Source organism: Passer domesticus, chromosome 21, assembly GCF_036417665.1.
Source record: "Passer domesticus isolate bPasDom1 chromosome 21, bPasDom1.hap1, whole genome shotgun sequence".
NCBI lineage: Eukaryota > Metazoa > Chordata > Aves > Passeriformes > Passeridae > Passer > Passer domesticus.
The window spans coordinates 533,681-555,471 of record NC_087494.1 but is presented as its reverse complement, the minus strand read 5'-3'; the positions used below and the strand labels follow the sequence as shown (position 1 = coordinate 555,471).

Sequence of the window (21,791 nt, the reverse complement as noted above, 5' to 3'; positions counted from 1 at the left end):
TGCCTGTGCACTCCCTGTCACCAGGGCAGGAGCTGGGGGTGCTCACGGCAGGGAGCCCCTGGCTGGTCCTTAACTCCGGGTGTAAATAAGAGCTCTTTGTTTCTTAGACTTGTAAGTAGACCTTGAAAATCGCCTTAATTCCAAACTAACACACCTTGGATGCAGCGGTCACAGTCAGGGACCCTCCAGCTGGGAGAGATGCAGGTTGAACCCCTCGGAGGGGCAGGAGCTGTCCCCGGGGCAGTGCTGGGGGTGACAGGATGGGCTCCAGCTGTGGCCAGGGAGGAGCTGCTCTCATCCCGACCCTGGGGATCCAGGATTGCAGCAGCTCCTGCCTTTCCCTTCCCCAGGGAGCCTTTCACGTGGGAGCTGCCCCAGAGGATTCCCCCTTTCTCACTCCTCCAAACTCCACTTGTTGTGGCATCAGGCTGGTCTGGAAGCAAACCCAGAGCAAAGCATGGAGTGGATCCCAAGTGTTCCCAGAACAAATAATCTGCTTTTCTTCCAAATGGAGCAGCCCTGTGCTCATTTCAGTGTCTGGGGCTCCCTCCCCACGGGTGGGGGCAGAAAGGGAAAACCATCACTTAGCAAAAAAAATAATTCAAGGAGAAAATGGTGTTAATTGCTATCATTGCTAAATTGATTTCCGTGGTGGTGAAGCTGTCTGGTGTCTCCAGGGGTGACTGTCCCACCCTCCCTCCTATCCCCCCTCCCTCCCTCCCTCGTGTTTTTCTATCTCCACAAGGAATTAACCCCCAATTCCCAAGCTAGACTGTTGCATTTGCCAATACAATGGGGAAGAGCAGGAATAAACCCTCGGTGCATCCAAAACTGTGATTTTTTCCAGCAGCCAGCCCAGCCCTGGCGCGGGGGGCTCCTTTCCCTGTACATAGATCCCCCCTGGGCATGCCCGGCTCCCACGGCTTCTGCATGGCAGGGAGCGCTTGCCAGCCCCCCCTGTGCCCCACGCACGGCCGGGGCTGGGCTCTGCCCCCCCCGGGCTGATTTTTCATTTTCCAGAGGGGAAAACCTTTCCAGAAAGGGCCGCGAGGCTCCTCGGAGCCGTCGGGCGCTCACGGCCTCCGCGGGGGTTTCGTGGATTATTTGGTGAATTCGTTTTTAGGAGCGCTCATGGTGAACCTTCAGCTCAGAGGGAGGTTGGGTTCCATGGTCCTGCAGGTCTTTTCCAACCTTGATTTGGTTGTTCCTTCCCAACCTTGGTTCCAGAATTCTTTTCCGACCTTAATTTGGTTTTTCTTCTCCCACCTGGATTTGGTCGTTCTTTCCAACCCTGATTTGGTGATTCTTTTCCAAACTTGATTCAGGTTCTTTTCCAGCCTTAATTCAATGATCCTTTTCCAACCCTGATGCAGTGGCTCTTTCCCAACCTCAATTCCATGATTCCAGGAGCAAAAGCTGCCCTGAGTTTACCTAAAAGCAGTTTACCTAAATTTCCCTCAAAAACGAACCTAAAACCTTGGATTTCTGCCAAAACAACAATTAAGGCTTGAGCTTCATTTCCTTAATTCCCTTAAGGAAAGACCCTGGCACCCCCCTCTGGACAGGAAGGAAGCAGGAAGGCCCCTCCTCCCCCGCAGATCCCGACCTTGGCTGTTTTTTTCGGGAGAAACCCCAAAACCAGCGCGTTTATTCCTCGGAGCAACGGCCCCCCCGTCACTGTGATGGCAATGTGAAAGCGCAGGTAGCCTTTGTTACGTGTGTCTGTCCTTTTTAAAAAACAACCAGGAAAAAGAAAAAAAACCCAAAAAAACCTCCCTCCCTCTTAGAATTAAACTTTGTAGTGTTCCTGTTCTTTGTATTTTGAGTTGCATCTTATTTATACGGCGCAGTGTAGGCATGGATTGCATGTCGGTTTTCTATGCGGGCACCACGACATTCTGACTGTGTATTATAAATCATTTTTACCTTTTTAAACAGGGGAAAAAAAACCAACAAAACAAACAAAAAAAAAAAACAACAACACAACAGAATCATTGTGTGGAATTTCTATACTGCAAAGCCAAACACTACATGGAGTCCTCTTGGTTTGTGTTATTTATTTTCCGAGGCGGTTGGGGCGGGCGGGGGGCGGGCGGAGCCGTGTGTGCGTTGCCTTATGTGGGCTTGACCAATTTTATCAAAATAAAGGCCTGAAGGGGTAAAATCCGCTGGCTCTTGTCTTCAGGGGTGGAGGGGTGGGATGGGAAAAGCGTGGAAAAAAGGGAGAGAATCCTGTGGAAAAAAGGGAGAGAATCCTGTGGGGAAAAGGGAGAGAATCCCATGGAAAAAAAAGGGAGAGAATCCTGTGGGAAAAAGGGAGAGAATCCTGTGGGAAAAAAGGAGAAGTTTTAATTGTTGTTCCAGCAAGAAGCGGGCAGGGCAGGGCAGGGCTGGGGAGAGGGAGGCTCTTCAGGAAAAGGTGCCTCCATGCATTGGCATTTCCAAGAACATTCCCAATCAGCCCCACTGAGCTCAGCCCTGGAGGGTTCCTCCCTTCCACATCTGCAAGGGAAAAGCTTCAGAAGAGTGGAGAGAACCACACATGAACAAGGAGAAATCTAGAATTTATTATCCAGCATTCCAAGTGTTTCTTTCCAACATTCCAGAACAAAGATACTCTCCTTAAAGTGCTTTTTCATTTCTTAAAACGAGCAACTTGTACCGAGGCTGCTCCACGTGTCCCTCTCAGACTCGTGCTGAGTTTGCTTTGCAGCAGGTCTTGAAAAGGAAAACAACATTGACACTCGGGAGCCTTGGAGCAGGGAGAAGATTCCTGGGACTCATCCACGCCGAACGAACTCCAACCATCCCAGCTGCTGCGGGGAGCTGCGGCTTGCAGCAGCTCGGGCTTCTGCTCACACTCCCTGTCTCCACCTCTGCCCTTCCCAGAGGGTTTGTGTAACATTGTCAGGGATTTGCTGCTGGGGAAGGGGAGCTGGAGGCTGCGAGGGCGCGCTGGGAGGTGCTGACAGCTCTTGGGGCAGGATTCCAGAGCGGGAGCGGGCGGGGGCAGGACGGGCTGCGGGACGCTCCCGGGATTAGTCCTGCTGGAACCGGAACGTCTCGTAGTCCTCTGGGATGGTGTCTGAGGTTAAAGCAAACACAGATCAGGGGCAGGAACAGCAGGGAGAAGCAGGCTCGGGTCCTGTTTGCTGCCCCAGTCCCGTGGCTGTGCAGGTGTCCACGACTGGAAAATGGAGAATTCCCAGTCTGCCTCTCCCAACTCACCGTTGCAGCGGTAGCGGAGGTTGGACCAGATGATGTTCTCCTGGGAGAAGCAGAAGACCCCGAGGCGTCCCCCTCTCATGGTGGTGTCCAGGACAACTCCGGTGTCTGCCACGACCTCGGGGCCCTCGTAGAACCGAGCCCTGGAGGGGAACAAGGCAGGGAGTGGCAGGAGCTCCCCGGCCTCAGGGCTGCTCCGTCCCTGGCCGTGCCCGTGGGTGAGCTCCCCTCCAGACCCGTCCTGGGGCTCCCTGGGGCTGACTGTCCCGGTGGGAATGGTGGGAATGGTCCTGCCCTGAGCCTCACCTGATGTAGCCGACCTGGGGCCGGTGCTGCAGGAACCAGCGGTAGGAGGTCTTGTCCTTCCAGCCCGAATTCCGGGGGTCCTTCCAGAGCAGCTTCACCTGGTCCGTGGTGTCTCCCGTGTGCCACAGGGAATTCCGCAGGTACTCCCCAGGGCCCGTTTTGGATTTCACTGCCTGGGACAGAGGAGAGCCTGCTCAGTGTGTGCACAAAGGATTCAACGCAGCTGCCTATCCCAAGGCAAAACTCCAGCAGGGAATTGCTGCTGCAGGGCTCCTTCACCTTCAGCTGAATGCCAGGCTCTGCCACGGCCCGGAAGGGGTTTGCCTGCCAGTAGGTCTGCTCCATCTGCTTCCACATCACCACGTAGAAGCTGGAGCTGTCCTGGTAGCCGAAGATGAAGCCGGCGTAGTCGTCGTCCGTGGCCGTGTTGACGTGGAAGGTGCCCTCGAAATCCACACCGTTAAAGGCTGTGTACCCTGTCAGGGCCAGCAGAGCAGAGACTCAGCGTTCCAGCACAGAACAGAGCCAGGACTCAGCCAGGATTTTGCCAGGGGGAATTTGGACTCTCTGCACTACAGGGAGCAGTGGATGGAGTCATTAAGCAGTGGCTGATCAGAGCAGCACTGAGTGATGATTTCCCAAAGGGAGAAGGGGAATTCCTCACCTACAGCCAGGCCAGGGTCGCTGTTCATGGTCTGGACAATCTCCATGCCCTGGGAAGGAGGAATTGGGACTCTTTAGAGCAATTCCAGACACACCAAACTCCCTCTTGTGCTGCTCCAGGGCTGTGACTCAGGGATTTGGGCACTGCAGAACCACGGAGCCTTTCAGGGAAAACCCTCCAGGGCCGCTCCCAGCTGGAGCTCTCCCCACCTGGTTGAGGACGATCCAGTTGGGGTCAATCTGGGCGTCCCCCTCGGGGTCCAGCACCACGGTCTGGAAGGCCCTGAAGTCCGTGAGCGTCACCTCGGCGTTCTCGGGGCAGACGTCGATCCTGTCGATCACCATGTCCCTGTCGAAGTCATCCTCACACAGGTTCCCCACGCCGTCCCCTGGGCACGAGGAGGAGGAGGAGGAAGGAGCCTGGAGCAGCAGCTCCTGCCCTGGCTTTGCTCAGCCTCAGGCAGCACCAGGGACAGCTGAGGGCACCAAGGGGCTGGGACACCCTGAGGAGCTGCAGAGAAACCTGGAGGCTTCTCCTGCTGGCAGAGAAACCCCTCAAAGCCCAGACACTGCTGGGAGAGAGAGCCTGACCCCAAACATGATCCCAAATGTGATCCTAAACCTGATCCCAAACATGGCCCCAAACATGATCCTAAATCTGATCCCAAACCTGACCCCAAGCCTGGCCCCAGCGCTGGCACTGTGAACATCTGCCATGCCCCAGCCCTGGCTCAAGTCGGTGCCAATAAAACCCAAACTCCTGCAGATCCCAGAGTGACCCCAGGACCCCCAAAGGACCCCCGTCCCTCCCTCCCCCCTCACCATCCGAGTCCTCCTGGCCCGGGTTGGGCACCAGCCTGCAGTTGTCGGGGCCGGGGGGCCTGAAGTCGGGGATGCCATCATCATCATCATCCTCGTCACACTCGTCCCCCAGCCCGTCGCCGTCCGTGTCCACCTGGGAGCTGTTGGGCACTGTGGGGCAGTTGTCCCTCGAGTCCTGGTGCCCGTCCCCGTCGCTGGGAGAAGGGACAGGGACAGGGACAGGGACAGGTCACCCAGGGCCACCAGCACGGGAGGCTCCCGGGGCTGAGCTGCGGCTGCATCGCTGATTTCAGCCCCAAGGTCACACCAGGAGTGTCCCTGCTGAACGTGGGCAGCTCTGGGGGGCTCCTTCCTTCCAGTGGTCGCTTTTTGTGAGGCCTGAAGAAAATCCTGAACCTCCATTTTTTATAGGATAAGGCCAAGCCAGGCTTTCACAGCCCTTTGGTTCCTTCACCCCCAGGATTTCATGCAGATAAATAGAATTTTTAGTTTCTGCAGCTCACCTGTCCTGGTTGGTGTCACAGACATCTCCCACCAGATCGTGGTCAGTGTCTTTCTAGAAAAACAAAGGAAGAATAATTTAAATTTTCCAGAGGAAAAGGCAAGGAAGAGAACAGAGAGCTGCCAACAGCAGGAGAATTTCAGTGGGAATTTTTGGGGGATTCTGAGGAACTCCAGCAGTGGGACAGGGCAGGAAGGGAGAGCCCAGAGTGCCCCATTTCCTCCCTGGCTCCAGAGGGAATTTTCCTTTGTGCCACGGCAGGGTGCAGCTGGAGCTGTCCCCAGGGGTGGCTGGGTGGCAGCAGTGGCCCTGCAGGACCCTGGCTCTGTACCTGGTCGGGGTTGCTGAGGGTGGGGCAGCTGTCACAGGCGTCCCCCACGCCGTCCCCGTCCCCGTCCCTCTGGTCAGGGTTGGGCACTCTCCTGCAGTTGTCCATGGCGTTTTTGATCCCTGCAAAACAGGGCAGAGAGGATCCACAAAAACCCAGGGGTGATTGATGGCTGAAGCAAGGATTTCAGGGTCTGGGGGTGGTGTTTGCTGGGAGCCCTGGCTGCTGGGAGCAGCTTTGTGCCAGCTGTGATCAGCTCAGTCTCCAAAGCCAGCCAGGTTTGTGACCAGCCCAGGGGACAGCTGGCCCAGGAGCTGCTGGCAGCTCAGATACTCCCAAATTTCCCCCTTGAAATGCAGCACAAGGCAGTCAGGACGAGGCTGGGTGTGACAGTGAGCAATAAAACAAAAATAAACCAAAGGCTGAGAGCAGCAGCCGGGGGAGGGGACAGGGGACAGGGGACCGCCCCGTCTGTCACCCAGGAGCGGAGCTGGGGCCACCCCGCAGGAGGCAGCCGGGGCCGGGCCGCCCTCACCGTCCCCGTCCATGTCATCGTCACACTCGTCGCCCCTGCCGTCGCCGTCGATGTCCCTCTGGTCGTTGTTCTTCACCTGCCGGCAGTTGTCACACGCGTCCCCGAAGTTGTCCTTGTCGGCGTTGCGCTGGTCCGTGTTCCTCGTGTACACGCAGTTGTCCTGCAGGGCCGGGACACGCTGGGGACAGCAGCTCCGCCCGGGTGTCCCCGGCCTGGAGTCACTGAGGACAGGCTCCCAGCCCTCCCGGGGTCCCTCCGGCCTCGGGGGGTTCCTCAGACGGGTTTGAGACCCTCAGAGCCCCCAGAGCGAGGCCTGGGGACCCTGAATTCAAACTGGGACCCCTGAACTCCCACTGGGACCCCTGAATTCAAACTGGGATCCCTGAACTCCCACTGGGACCCCTGAATTCCCACTGGGACCCCTCAATTCCCACTGGGACTTCTGAACTCTCACTGGGACCCCTCAATTCCTACTGAACCCCTAAATCCCTGCTGGCAGCCCGGATTCCCGCTGGAGCCCGGCGGGGCAGCAGCAGCCCAACCTCGGCGTTTGGGATCCCGTCCCCGTCGGCGTCGTCGTCGCAGGCGTCCCCGATGCCGTCCCGGTCCGCGTCCTCCTGGCCCGAGTTGGGCACGGTCACGCAGTTATCCTGCCAGGACAGGGACATGGGCATGGGACGGAGCCAGCCTGAGCTCCGAGCCCTCAGCAGCACCCAGGGCTGGTCCTGGAGGGAATTTGGGGTGGAATTCCCGATTTCCCCCCTCACCTTGCGGCACTTCTTGTCGGAGCAGCGCTGCTTCTCGTCGGGCACGCCGTCGATGTCCGTGTCCTTGCCGCACACGTAGCCGTTCCCTGCCCAGCCCACGAGGCACTGCAAGGCAGCAGAGACACAAAGTGAGCCCCGAGAGGCCGGGATTCACCAGGGAACGGCACGAAGGGCTGCACACCCGGGGACGGGAAACCCTCGGGAACAACCCCCGGAGAAACAGCTCGGGAATTCCACCAGCCCGGGTCCGACTGCTGGGCCGGGAGGAGCAGAACTGGGCTCAGGAGCAGCAGAACTCGGCTCTGAGGATGCCGAGCGGATCCTCCTGCTCAGCTCCAGGGAATCCCGCACCCCACGGATTCGGGGAAAAGCAAAACCCCAAAAAGCCGCAGGGAGCAGCGCAGGGAGGAGCGCAGGGACAGGGACGAGCAGGGACGGGTCGGGAAGGGCGCTCTCCAGGAGGGGGCAGTGGCAGAGCCGGGAGAGGAGCGCGGGACGAGGGAACGAGGAGCGAGCAGACCGACCCCAACCCCAGGGAGCTGGGATTGCACCCGACCCCAACCCCAGGGAATTTGGGATCAGAGCAGACCCCAATCCCAGGGAATTTGGGATCACACCCGACCCCAATCCCAGGGCATCTGGGACCCTAACAGTGCAGGAATCAGAGCAGACCCCAATTTTTGGGGGGTCGGACCAGACCCAATCCGCAGGGAAACTGGGATTAAACCCAGACCGCAGGAGGGACCCGACCCCAGCCAGCCTCGAGAGGGTCAGACCTGACCCCAAACTCAGGAGGGTCAGACCAGTCCCCATTTGCAGGAGGGTCAGAGCAGACCCTTCCATCCCACGGGATCAGACGCGGTCCCGGTCCCGGTCCCGGGTGGCACCGTGCCGGTGCCAGGGCCAGCGGCGCCCGCACCTGGCAGGACAGCGAGCCGTCCCTCTCCACGATGCACTCGGCTTTCTCGTGGCACGGGCTGATCTCGCCGTTGGGGCAGCGCCGCGCCCCGGTCGCCGTCGGGCTCCTGCAGCCGCTGATCTGGTCGCCCACAAAGCCCGGCTTGCAGGCCCCGCATTTGTAGGATCCCTGCGGGAAAACGGGGACGAGCAGCTCGAGTCCGGTAAATCCCTCGGCAGCCCCCCCCGGACACCTCCCCTGCCCCGGGGGTGGCCTGGGACGCTCCCAGGGATCCAGGGCAGCCACGGCTGCTCTGGGAATTCCATCCCATTCCCTGCCCACCCTCCCAGCCAGGAATCCCTTCCCAAAATCCCACCCCAATCTCCCTTTTCCCAGTTTAAATCCACTCCCCGTGTCCTGTCCCTCCATCCTTGTCCCAGTCCCTCCCCAGCTCTCCTGGAGCCCCCCGGGCTCTGAGCTCTCCCTGGATCTTCTCCTCTCCAGTGAAGCCCCCAGGGCTCCAGGGGGGCTCCATCCCTGGACCCCCCCCCCGTGCCCCCGAGGCTTTACCCGGGTGTTGATGCAGATGGAGTTCGGGACGCAGTTGCTGGCGGCCCCGGTCTCGCACTCGTTGATGTCGGTGCACACCTGCCGGCAGAGCAGGAGCTGCCCCAAGCCAGCCCCGGCAGGGCCGGGGGCAGCTCAGCAGCCCGGCAGCACGCAGCTTTCCTGCTGAGCAGCCTGAGGCACAGCCCGCCGGGCTCCAGAGCCTCCCCAGAGCCAGGAGATTCCAGCCGGGAGCAGAGCTGGGCTGCTGGAATGCCCTCACTTCCATGGGTTTGGAAGCTCAGGGGCTGCATCCCACCAGCAGCCCCGAATTCCCAGAGCCACACGTGGGACAATCACCCCTAAAAACCCCAAGCAGCACAGGCTGTTGGGATTTTTGATCTGCCTGGAGCTGTCAGAGAAGCGGGGAGGGGGTGGCAGAGCTGCAGGAACTCTTCTGTGTCCAGCAGGAAGGATTCCCATTCCCATTCTCGTTCCCATTCCCATTCCCCTTTTTGTTCCCAGCCCCAGGATGGCCCCACAGCCCCAGAGGCGTTGGGATGCTCTGCCCAGCCCCAGTCTGGCACAGGGAGGCTCTGGGGCTCAGGTGCCAGGACACCCTGGGCACTCTCCTCTCCCTGCACTCCCAATACTCGGAACCACGGGATCCCAAAACGCTTTGGGTTGGGAGGGACCCTTTAGGAGGGACCTTTCCTCATCCCATCCCCACCCCCAGGAACACCTTCCACTATCCCAGGCTGCTCCAGGCTGGCCTGGGACACTTCCAGGGCTGGCAATTCCCTCCCATCAGCCAGGAATCCCTTAGCAGCCATCACCTCGTGTTTCCCTCCCGACTCTTCCCACTCCTGTGAGTCCCAGCTGCAGAGGGGAGAGAATCCCCAGCTCCCGAGGGACACAACCCTTGCGGGCCCTCACCTGCCTGTTGGCCCTGGCAAAGGCCAGTCCCACCCCTTCCAGCAGCTGCCCGGTGAAGCCGGGCGGGCAGGGGTCGCAGCGGAAGCCGGGGTTGGTGTTAATGCACTGGACTTTCGGGAAGCAGGGGTTGGCATTGCACTGCAACAAGAGAGAGGGTGCCCAGGGCTGTGCCGGGGGCAGCTCCAGCCCGGGGCACCTCCAGCTCTTGCAGTTTTAGTTTGAGGGGAGATAAAGAGCAGAGGAGTTCCTCAGAGGGATGCCCCAGACCGGGTGTGCCCTGGGGTGCAATAAAACAAAGCCACTTTGGGCTCTGCCTGTCCTCAGGTGACACCAGAGCCCCCAGGGAGCTGCTCTTGCTTCACCTCTTCCTTGCTGGAATGCTCAGAGTCCAGGGACAGTTCCTCCCCCTGGCCTTCAAACACAACTGAGTTGTTTGTTCACCACTCTTTCCAAAGTAGCTCTGAATGCTTTGCTTCCCCAGCACTTCATTATTTCCCCTGGATTTTATGCTCTGTGCTGGCAGATGCATCACAGAACACAGTGGATCCCGTATTTTGGACTGACAGTCCCAAAATCTCCCATGGAGCCTTCAGCAGGTTTCTAAATTGAAATGCAACTGAGGCACTGCAGGAGTGGGACAATCAAGTTCATGGTTTGGGAGGCACAGAGCTCAGGAGCCCTACAAAAAATCCACGGATGAGCAGAGCTTTGCACACACACAGAGCTTAGAATTGGTGGAATGCCACATTTCCTAAAAAAGAGAAAATTTCCTAAAAATACTACACGGTATCTGCCCAGCAAGGCTTGATTTAAGGGCAGAAACAAATCCCTGTGGTTGAGATCTGCTGTCTCAAGGATTATCTGGGAGCTGCTTGGTCCCATTCCACCCTAATAAATCTTATCTCCAACAACTCCTCAGCGGAGGATGCAGCTCTGGTGCTCCCAGCTCCCCTCCCTGCGGGACAAACCTCAGCGTTCATCCTGTGGGGCTGGGCTGGCCCTGAACCTCCCGGGAGGGCCAGGCACAGAACTGCAAAGCCCACAGGGATCCCAGTGTCTGCCAGGGGCAGCACTGCAGCTCCTGCAGGAATTGCAGCTCCCGCAGGAATTGCAGCTCCTGCAGGAATTGCAGCTCCTGCAGGGATCCCAGTGTGTGCCAGGGGCAGCACTGCAGCTCCTGCAGGAATTGCAGCTCCCGCAGGAATTGCAGCTCCTGCAGGAATTGCAGCTCCTGCAGGGATCTCATGTGTGCCAAGCACAGAATTGCATCTCCTGCATCTCCTGCAGGGCTCTCGCAGCCCCGAGGAGCTCCCAGGCCTGGGGCCGAGGCTGTGCAGGTGTCTCCTGTGTCCCTGTCCCCGGTGTCCCGTGTCCCCCTGTCCCGTGTCCCTGTCCCTGTGTCCCTGTCCCTGTCCCATGTCCCGGTGTCCCTCGTGTCCCCGGTGTCCCCTGTCCCGTGTCCCGTGTCCCTGTCCCGTGTCCCTGTCCCTGTCCCGTGTCCCTGTCCCTGTCCCTGTCCCCGTTACCTCGTTGATGTCGGAGCAGTGGGTGCCGTTGCCGGAGTAGCCGGCGGGGCAGGGCCCGCAGCGGAAGCCGCCGCCGCTCTCGGTGCAGGGCACGCCCGGGAAGCAGGGGCTGGGGACACAGCGGCTGAACTGCGTCATGGTGATGACAGGGCCGGTCACCTCGGGCCGCATGCCTGGGGACACAGCGGTGAGCCAGAGCCAGGAACACCGGGGTGTCCCAGAGCCACCTGGGGTGTCCCAGAGCCACCTCGGGGTGTCCCAGAGCCACCAGAGCCACCACGGGGTGTCCCAGAGCCACCACGGGGTGTCCCAGAGCCAGGAACACCGGGGTGTCCCAGAGCCAGGAACACCGGGGTGTCCCAGAGCCACCTCGGGGTGTCCCAGAGCCACCTGGGGTGTCCCAGAGCCACCTCGGGGTGTCCCAGAGCCAGGAACACCGGGGTGTCCCAGAGCCAGGAACACCGGGGGTGTCCCAGAGCCACCTCGGGGAGTCCCAGAGCCACCTCGGGGTGTCCCAGAGCCACCTGGGGTGTCCCAAAGCCACCAGAGCCACCTCGGGGTGTCCCAGAGCCACCAGCCCAGCTGATGGCCCGGGGCAGAAGCAAAGGCTGGGGCAGCAGAGGGGCAGGAAGGGGGCAGGGGGCAGGGACAGAGGGACAGGGACAGAGGGACAGGGACAGAGAGCAGGGACAGAGGGCAGGGACAGAGGGACAGGGACAGAGGGACAGGGACAGAGGGACAGAGGACAGGGACAGAGGGACAGGGACAGAGGGACAGGGACAGAGGACAGGGACAGAGGGACAGGGACAGAGGGACAGGGACAGAGGACAGGGACAGAGGGACAGGGACAGAGGGACAGGGACAGAGAGCAGGGACAGAGGGCAGGGACAGAGGGACAGGGACAGAGGGACAGGGACAGAGGGCAGGGACAGAGGGACAGGGACAGAGGGACAGGGACAGAGGACAGGGACAGAGGGACAGGGACAGAGGGACAGGAGCAGGGGGCAGCAGGGACAGAGGGACAGGGACAGAGGGCAGGGACAGAGGGACAGGGACAGAGGGACAGGGACAGGGGCACGCGGGCTCTCACCGCAGGCGTCGCACTCCATGACCGTGTTCTTCAGGAACGTGATCTCCTTGATCTGCAGGGGAACAGCGCGGGCTGAGCCGGGAGGGGGTCCCGGCACCCGGGGTGTGCCACGAATGGAAAATAATAATAATAATAATAATAATAATAATAATAATAATAATAATAATTAAAAACTACTAAACCAGCGCCGGGCTGAGCCGGGACTGGCACCGGGATCCTGGCACTCCCAGCCAGTGAAATCAATAAATAATAAATAATCATCATAATAATAAATGAATGAATAAAAATTTGAAATTAAATGAAATTAATAAATACTAAAAATAAACATATAAAGAAATAAATGAAATTATTTTTAAAAATACGAAATTAAATTAAACTTGAACGGTTTTTTCCTCCTTTTGGTTTTTCCCAACTTGAGGGATTTTCAGCTGGAATTCTTTCCCAACGTGAGGGATTTTCAGCTGGAATTCTTTCCCAACTTGAAGGGTTTTTCACCTGGAATTCTTTCCCAACTGGAGGGTTTATTTCACCTGGAATTCTTTCCCAACTGGAGGGTTTATTTCACCTGGAATTCTTTCCCAACTGGAGGGTTTATTTCAGCTGGAATTCTTTCCCAACTGGAGGGTTTATTTCACCTGGAATTCTTTCCCAACTTGAAGGGTTTTTCACCTGGAATTCTTTCCCAACTGGAGGGTTTATTTCACCTGGAATTCTTTCCCAACTGGAGGGTTTATTTCAGCTGGAATTCTTTCCCAACTGGAGGGTTTATTTCAGCTGGAATTCCTTCCCAGCCTGGCAGTTTCCCCACCCCCGGCTCAGTTTGCAGCAGGATCTGCTCACGGGGCAGGCAGCACAGAATTCCCAGAGCTGGGGAAATCAGGAATTCTCACCCACCTGCTGCTTCAGCAAATCCCGGACTTCCAGCAGCACCTGCTTGGTTTCCCTCATTTCCTGCAGCATTTCCGGCCCGACTTCTCCTCCTAAAAAACCCAAAAGTGTTGGGGAAATCCCAGAAGATCCCGGGTTTATAATCCAGCTGATTATAAACCTGAGAAGTTTATCATCTAGGTGGTTATAAACCTGGGAAGGTTTCTATTCATATATATTATATGAATATATATACTTATATAATATATATATGAATACATATGAAAATATGAATATAATATATGTATATGTTTAAACACTAATATTAATATATTAATATACAATGCATATTAATATATTTATGTATTAATATGATTAATAATACTTTACTATATGAGCATATCTATTTATATGAAATATATTCTTATATGGATCTATTAGAATATATTTATATATTTAAATATTTATATGAATATATAAGAACAGATAATATATATTCACATATGAATAATGATCATATTAATAATGCTTTGTAATCATATATATTCATATATTGATGATAACAATATTAATAATGCTTTGTAATCATATATATTAATATATTAATGATAATCATATTAATAATACTTTCATTATTATTCATATACTCTTTTCTATTATATGAACAATAATTATATGAATATAATAATTATATGGATAACATTCATACATTATTATATCAATACTTTAGCATTCAGGATTCAGCTCCATCCCGAGGAGTTCCTGGCTGGAACGGGGTTTAGGAACATTCATCTGTTATTGTATCAATAATTTAACATGATCAGGACTCAGCTCCATCCCGAGGAGTTCTGCTGGAACGGGGTTTAGGAACATTCATCTGTTATTGTATCAATAATTCCACATGATTCCCTGCTGGAATGTGGGGCTGGAGTGGGGTTTGGGAACATTCATCTGTTATTGTATCAGTAATTCCACATGATTCCCTGCTGGAATGTGGGGCTGGAGTGGGATTTGGGAATATTGATCTGTTATTATATTAATAATTTAACATTTAGGACTCAGTCTCCATCCCGAGGAGTTCCTGGCTGGAATGTGGGGCTGGAGTGGGGTTTGGGAATATTAATCTGTTATTGTATCAGTAATTCCACATGATTCCCTGCTGGAATGTGGGGCTGCAGGGGTGTGGAGCAGCTCCTTGGCCCCGGCCCTGAGCCGCACTCGGGGGATTTGGGGCCAAAAGCGGCAAAAGCGGGGCCCGGGGCGGGGCAGCTCCGCCCGGGGCGGGGCGGGACCGAGGGGAACCGCCCACCCGGGGCCCTCTCACCTGCTGATCCTCTCACCTGTGCCCTCTCCCCTGTGCCCTCTCCCCTGTGCCCTCTCACCTGCTGATCCTCTCACCTGCTGATCCTCTCCCCTGTGCCCTCTCCCCCGTGCCCTCTCTCTCACCTCTCCCCTCTCCCCTGTTCCCTCTCCCCTGTGCCCTCTCACCTCTCCCCATGCCCTCTCTCCCCGTGCCCTCTCTCTCACCTGCTCCCCTCTCCCCTGTGCCCTCTCACATCTCTCCCGTGCCCTCTCTCTCACCTGTGCCCTCTGTGCCCTCTCCCCGTGCCCTCTCTCCCCTGCTCCCTCTCCCTGTTCCCTCTCTCCCCTGTTCCCTCTCTCCCCGTGCCCTCTCTCTCACCTGCTCCCCTCTCCCCTGTGCCCTCTGTGCCCTCTCTCCCCGTGCCCTCTCCCCTCTCCCCGTGCCCTCTCTCTCACCTGTGCCCTCTGTGCCCTCTCCCCTGTTCCCTCTCTCCCCTGTTCCCTCTCCCCTGTTCCCTCTCTCCCCTGTTCCCTCTCCCCTGTTCCCTCTCTCACCTGCTCCCGCGGCACTCCCGGTACCGCGGCTGGAGGCGGGGTCCCTGCGGGCGGCGCTTGGGAGCGGCCGGCTGGGATCTTGGGGACACAGAGGAGAGGGGCTCAGCGGGAAAAACCGGGAATGAACCGGGAAAAACCGGGAATGAACCCGGGAATGAACCGGGAATGAACCGGAATGAACCGGGAACGAACCGGGAATGAACCGGGAAAAAAACGGGAAAAAAACGGGAATGAACCGGGAACGAACCGGGAATGAACCCGGGAATAACCCGGGAAAAAACCGGGAATGAACCGGGAAAAAACCGGGAATGAACCCGGGAATAACCCGGGAAAAAACCGGGAATGAACCGGGAACGAACCGGGAATGAACCCGGGAATAACCCGGGAAAAAACCGGGAATGAACCGGGAATGCTGGGGGTGAGCTCCGGGAACACTGGGAATTCTGGGGTCAGGATGAGCCCCAGGGGATTCAGGAATTCTGGGGTCAGGATGAGCCCCAGGGGATTCAGGAATTCTGGGGTCAGGAGCAGCCCCAGGGAATTCAGGAATTCTGGGGTCAGGAGCAGCCCCAGGGGAAAACTGGGAATTCTGGGGTCAGGATCAGCCCCAGGGGATTCAGGAGTTCTGGGGTCAGGATCAGCCCCAGGGGATTCAGGAGTTCTGGGGTCAGGAGCAGCCCCAGGGGATTCGGGAATTCCGGGGTCAGGAGCAGCCCCAGGGGATTCGGGAATTCTGGGGTCAGGATGAGCCCCAGGGGATTCAGGAATTCTGGGGTCAGGAGCAGCCCCAGGGAATTCGGGAATTCCGGGGTCAGGAGCAGCCCCAGGGAATTCGGGAATTCTGGGGTCAGGATGAGCCCCAGGGGATTCGGGAATTCCGGGGTCAGGAGCAGCCCCAGGGAAGGATCCCCGTTGCTCCCTCCCGCTGGGATTTGGGGTTTGTGGGGTCCCTCTGGGATGGGGTGAAATTCTGGGGTGTGCCCAAGGCAGGCAGGGAGGGAGGGATGGAGCTCGGGCTGCTGGATTTGGGGATTTTTAGGGATAATTTGGGAGTGAAAGGTAACTGGACACAGAGCTGGACTCAGGGATTCTCCCAAAATCCCAGGTCCAATTCCTCCTTGGCCACAAGGATGCACAACCTCATTTCTCGGGGCTTTTTCCTGTAATTTCTCATTTTATTCCTATAATTTCTCTATTTTTCTCTCTAATTTCTCAATTTTCCCTATAATTTATAATTTTCCCCCCATAATGTCTCAATTTTTTCTATAATTTTCTCTCTTTTCCTCCTATTTCTCCATTTTCCCTGCAATTTCTCAATTTTCCCCCCATCGTTTCTCATTTTTTCCCCATAATTTTTCTCTTTTTTCCCCAGATTTGCCAATCCCCTGACAGACACCACCCCATACCTAGAGCAAAGAGAAAACCAGGAATAAATCCCACAAACCCCTCTGTGCATCCAGGGAAAAACCAGCTGGAATTTGGGCCCTGCACCCCTGAGCAGGGAGAACTTCCCAGCACTGATCTCATAAAAATTCCTCATTTCCACAGCACAAACAAACCCAAAACCTCGTGGATCTTCCCCAAAAAATAAAAATAAATGGTGAATATTTGTGAGCTCTGCAGTAAATTTTGGATTGGGGATAATCTGGATTGCCAGAAATCCTCCTGGAGCTGGGAATTCCCCAAAAGCAGATTTGGAGAAGTGGAATTTGAACATTCCTGGAGGGCAGGAAATCCAAGGATGTGCTGGGACCTTCTGGGGGATAATCTTATTTATTTCCTTGATTTTCCTTCAATAAAGTTTCAGGAGGAAAATGAGGGAAAAAATCCCACAGAGCATTTACAGTTTTCCTACAAAATCCCCCTCAACATTTTCAGGAAAAATCCTCCTCTTTATCACCTTCCACCCCTCAGCATTTTCAGAGCGGCCTAAAAAACCCTCAAAAAATCAGAATTGAGTCAGGATTAAAGTGGAGTTAAGGCAGAGTTAAATCAGAATGAAATCAACATCAAATCAGAGTAAAATCAGAATAAAATCAGGATAAAATTGGAGTTAAAGCAGAGTTAAATCAGGATTAAAGTGGAGTTAGATCAGGATTAAAGCAGAGTTAAAGCAGAATGAAATCAGCATTAAATCAGAGTTAAAGAAGAGTTAAATCAGGATTAAAGCAGAATGAAATCAGAGTTAAATCAGAGTTAAAGCAGGGTTGGTTAAAGAAGAGTTAAATCAGGGTTAAATTAATGTTAAATCAGAATGAAATCAGAGTTAAATCACAGCTAAATCAGAGTTAAAGAAGAGTTAAATCTGAGTTCAAGCAGAGTTAAATCAGAATTAAAGAGTTAAAGCAGGTTTAAATCCGAATGAAATCAGAGCTAAGGCAGGGTTAACTCAGAATTAAATGAGAGTTAAAGCAGAATTAAAGAAGAGTTAAATCCGAGTTAAAGCAGAGTTAAATCAGAACTAAAGAGTTAAAGCAGAGTTAAATGAGAATGAAATCAGAGCTAAGGCAGAGTTAAATCAGAATGAAATGAGAGTCACAGCAGAGTTAAAGCAGAGTTAAATCCAAATGAAATCAGAGTTAAATCAGAATGAAATGAGAGTCACGGCAGAGTTAAAGCAGAGTTAAATCCGAATGAAATCAGAGTTAAATCAGAATGAAATGAGAGTCACAGCAGAGTCAAAGCAGAGTTAAAGCAGAGTCCAAGGAGAGTTAAAGCAGAGTTTAACCAGCATCAAGCCAGAGTTCCAGCAGAGCTCAGCCAGAGTTAAACCAGAGCTGAACCGGAGTTTTAACCCCGCATTAACCCGGCATTAACCCCGCATTAACCCCGCATTAACCCTTACCGATCCTCCTCTGCTGGCACCAGGAGCGGGGACAGGCCAGGAGCAGCAGCAGGAGCAGCGCTGGGACCATCCCGGCTCTGCGGGAGCTGCGGGAGCTGCGGGAGTGCAGGGGTGCAGGGGTGCAGGGGCTGCGGGAGTGCAGGGGTGCAGGGGTGCAGGGGCTGCGGGAGCTCAGGAGCTGCAGGGGCTGCAGGGGTGCAGGGCTGCAGGGGCTGCAGGGGTGCAGGGGCTGCAGGAACTGCGGGAACTTCAGAACCCCGGGAGCTGCAGGAGCTCAGGAGCTGCCGGCGCTGCCCATGCGGGAGCCGCTATTTATGAGCCTCCGTCCGTCCGTCTGTCCGTCCGCCCGTCCCGGGCCGGCCCCGCGCTGCCGTCACCGCTGGCCGCGGCTGCGAGAGCAAACAGCGCCACGGCCCCGCGGCACAGAAATGCAAAAATTTTAATTTTTGCCTTTTTTTTGGTGCTAAAATAGGCAGGGAAAAAAAAAACTGAAGAAAAAAAAAAAGAAAGAAAATTCCTTTTTTTTTTTTTTTTTTTTGTTTTTTGTTTTTTGTGGTTTTTTTTTGTTTGTTTTTTTTGTGGGTTTTTAAACTTTTTTTTTAGTGTTAAAACAGGCAGGAATAAAAAGACCTGGAATTAAAAACTGGAAGAAAATTCCAGTTTTTTTTTTTCTTTCTTTTTTTTTCTTTTCTTTTTTTTTTTTTGGTGCTATAATAGTTAGGAAAAAAAAAGGAAGAAAAAACTGGAAGAAAATTCCATTCTTGTTTTGTTCTGTTTCCTTGGGGTTTTTTGTTTGTTTTGGTGTTTTTGTGCTAAAATAGGGAAGAGAATTTTAGATTTTTTATTATTATTATTTTGTGCTAAAATAGGGAAGAAAACTCCTTTTTTAAAATTTGGTGCTAAAATAGGGAAAAAAATCAAGATTTTTTTTTCTTGTGCTAAAATGAGGAAAAAAAAAATCCAGATTTTTTTTTTTTTTGGTGTTAAAATGGGGAAGAGAATTCCAGATTTCAAAATGCCAATTATTCTTTCCTGGGGGTTCATTGGGCTGCATTTCCCACGGAACATCTGAGACACCTCAGAGCTCCAGAACTGCCCAGAAATTCTCTTTAAACTCCCCCGGGGGGGAAATCCCCCACCCTGAAACTGGAGCCATTTCCATTTCCCTTTCCCTTCATCCCCAAATCCTTTTATTCCATTCCCGAAGGGAGGGTGAAATGCAAAAATGAGGGGAAAAAGGAAATTTTGCAGGTTTTTCTCCCCATCAGGAGTGAGAAATCAGCCCTGGGGCAGCTGAGGGAAAACCGGAAAAATTTCCAAGAATTTCCCCAAAATTCCAGGAGGGAGCTGGAGGAGGCCTGGAACATTCCAGAAATACAGAAAACCCGGGAGAGGCTCAGGGAAAGCCCAGGAAACAGAAGCTCAGTCTTCAGAAAGTGGGAGCAGCAGGAATTTGGGACATTTACAGCAAATGGGATTTTTTATTGCTTTTACCTCAGACCTCCCAAGCTCAGGTCCCGGAGGGCGCTGCTGGCCCAGCCAGCCCTGAGAGAAAGGAGAAAGAATTACAAATATAAATATCGATATAGAAACACAAAACTTAAATACTATAAATAAAAATACATAAATTAAAAAGAAATCATATAAATATACCAAAATTAATAATTAATAATTAATAATTAAAATAGATAATAAATATTCCCAGTTTGCCGTGCCAGGAATGTTGGAATTTATGGATTTTCCCCCTTTTTGTGCAGCAAATCCCCACTGGAAGGAAGGAATTTGCACTCAGGGACATTTGGGTGGCTCTGCCAGGGGCTGCAGGCTTTGAGCCTTGGGGGATCAAAACTTTGGAATTTCCCTGGGCTTCGAATTTCTGGATAAATCAACCCCCTGTCACCACTATTACTGTTATTAAATCAACCCCCAGAGGTATTATTATTAAACAAATCCCTATTATTACTATTATTATTATTATTCTATCATTATAACTTTCATTATTATAATTATTATTGCTATAATTTCTATTTTTATTATTAATAATAATATTAATTACCATCATCATCATTATTAACAGAATTATAACCATTATTATTTTCATTATTACTGCCATTTTTACAATTATTATTGCTATTTGATTATCATGATTACAGATAAGGGAGGAGATTTTTTCCCACTGATATCCTGGGGACAATCTGCTTTATAATGTGACTTTCCCAGCACCAGCTGGGCAGGGGGGGACGGACAGACCCTGTCCCATTTCCTCAGGGATGGGATCTCACCTGGAGCTGTGAGAGCTGGGGCTCACCCAGCTGGGCAGGGATGGACAGACAGACCCTGTGCCCTGTCCTGGGGTGGGATCTCAGCCCAGTGAGAACTGGGGCTCACCCAGCTGGGCAGGGATGGACAGACAGACCCTGTGCCCTGTCCTGGGGTGGGATCTCACCTGGAGCTGTGAGAGCTGGGGCTCACCCAGCTGGGCAGGGATGGACAGACAGACCCTGTGCCCTGTCCTGGGGTGGGATCTCACCTGGAGCTGTGAGAGCTGGGGCTCACCCAGCTGGGCAGGGATGGACAGACAGACCCTGTGCCCTGTCCTGGGGTGGGATCTCAGCCCTGTGAGAGCTGGGGCTCACCCAGCTGGGCAGGGATGGACAGACAGACCCTGTGCCCTGTCCTGGGGTGGGATCTCAGCCCTGTGAGAGCTGGGGCTCACCCAGCTGGGCAGGGATGGACAGACAGACCCTGTGCCCTGTCCTGGGGTGGGATCTCAGCCCAGTGAGAGCTGGGGCTCACCCAGCTGGGCAGGGATGGACAGACAGACCCTGTGCCCTGTCCTGGGGTGGGATCTCAGCCCAGTGAGAACTGGGGCTCACCCAGCTGGGCAGGGATGGACAGACAGACCCTGTGCCCTGTCCTGGGGTGGGATCTCACCTGGAGCTGTGAGAGCTGGGGCTCACCCAGCTGGGCAGGGATGGACAGACAGACCCTGTGCCCTGTCCTGGGGTGGGATCTCACCTGGAGCTGTGAGAGCTGGGGCTCACCCAGCTGGGCAGGGATGGACAGACAGACCCTGTGCCCTGTCCTGGGGTGGGATCTCAGCCCTGTGAGAGCTGGGGCTCACCCAGCTGGGCAGGGATGGACAGACAGACCCTGTGCCCTGTCCTGGGGTGGGATCTCAGCCCTGTGAGAGCTGGGGCTCACCCAGCTGGGCAGGGATGGACAGACAGACCCTGTGCCCTGTCCTGGGGTGGGATCTCAGCCCAGTGAGAGCTGGGGCTCACCCAGCTGGGCAGGGATGGACAGACAGACCCTGTGCCCTGTCCTGGGGTGGGATCTCACCTGGAGCTGTGAGAGCTGGGGCTCACCCAGCTGGGCAGGGATGGACAGACAGACCCTGTGCCCTGTCCTGGGGTGGGATCTCAGCCCTGTGAGAGCTGGGGCTCACCCAGCTGGGCAGGGATGGACAGACAGACCCTGTGCCCTGTCCTGGGATGGGATCTCAGCCCAGTGAGAGCTGGGGCTCACCCAGCTGGGCAGGGGGGATGGACAGACAGACCCTGTGCCCTGTCCTGGGGTGGGATCTCCGCCCAGTGAGAGCTGGGGCTCACCCAGCTGGGCAGGGATGGACAGACAGACCCTGTGCCCTGTCCTGGGGTGGGATCTCCGCCCAGTGAGAGCTGGGGCTCACCCAGCTGGGCAGGGATGGACAGACAGACCCTGTGCCCTGTCCTGGGGTGGGATCTCAGCCCTGTGAGAGCTGGGGCTCACCCAGCTGGGCAGGGATGGACAGACAGACCCTGTGCCCTGTCCTGGGGTGGGATCTCAGCCCTGTGAGAGCTGGGGCTCACCCAGCTGGGCAGGGATGGACAGACAGACCCTGTGCCCTGTCCTGGGGTGGGATCTCCGCCCAGTGAGAGCTGGGGCTCACCCAGCTGGGCAGGGATGGACAGACAGACCCTGTGCCCTGTCCTGGGGTGGGATCTCAGCCCTGTGAGAGCTGGGGCTCACCCAGCTGGGCAGGGAGCAACAGCACAAAAATCAGAATTTTCCCATCCCCAGCCCCAGGAAAGGCAGC

At 54.8% G+C, this 21,791-nt stretch overlaps 1 protein-coding gene across 3 annotated transcripts in view; it reads right to left on the bottom strand.

The window, feature by feature from the left end:
• Positions 1-2,545: 2,545 nt before the first annotated feature.
• The window catches only part of COMP (cartilage oligomeric matrix protein), a 35,408-nt gene continuing 16,162 nt past the window's right edge, over positions 2,546-21,791 (bottom strand). The window contains exons 7-26 of one of the 3 annotated variants that reach the window (XM_064396617.1): positions 19,208-19,258; positions 14,869-14,946; positions 13,039-13,124; positions 12,145-12,196; positions 11,055-11,227; positions 9,529-9,666; positions 8,617-8,694; positions 8,068-8,235; positions 7,149-7,253; positions 6,924-7,031; positions 6,382-6,541; positions 5,850-5,968; positions 5,520-5,572; positions 5,017-5,210; positions 4,405-4,583; positions 4,196-4,244; positions 3,811-4,007; positions 3,532-3,704; positions 3,229-3,368; positions 2,546-3,085 (exon numbers count right to left, since the gene is read on the bottom strand). In XM_064396617.1, coding sequence (XP_064252687.1) covers positions 3,039-3,085; positions 3,229-3,368; positions 3,532-3,704; positions 3,811-4,007; positions 4,196-4,244; positions 4,405-4,583; positions 5,017-5,210; positions 5,520-5,572; positions 5,850-5,968; positions 6,382-6,541; positions 6,924-7,031; positions 7,149-7,253; positions 8,068-8,235; positions 8,617-8,694; positions 9,529-9,666; positions 11,055-11,227; positions 12,145-12,196; positions 13,039-13,104 — 2,199 coding nt within the window. In that variant the 5' untranslated portion in view covers positions 13,105-13,124; positions 14,869-14,946; positions 19,208-19,258 and the 3' untranslated portion in view covers positions 2,546-3,038. Of the gene's footprint in view, positions 3,086-3,228; positions 3,369-3,531; positions 3,705-3,810; positions 4,008-4,195; positions 4,245-4,404; positions 4,584-5,016; positions 5,211-5,519; positions 5,573-5,849; positions 5,969-6,381; positions 6,542-6,923; positions 7,032-7,148; positions 7,254-8,067; positions 8,236-8,616; positions 8,695-9,528; positions 9,667-11,054; positions 11,228-12,144; positions 12,197-13,038; positions 13,125-14,868; positions 14,947-17,713; positions 17,833-19,207; positions 19,259-21,791 lie in introns of those variants that run through there. The other 2 variants (XM_064396615.1, XM_064396616.1) reach the window with 2 other exon arrangements.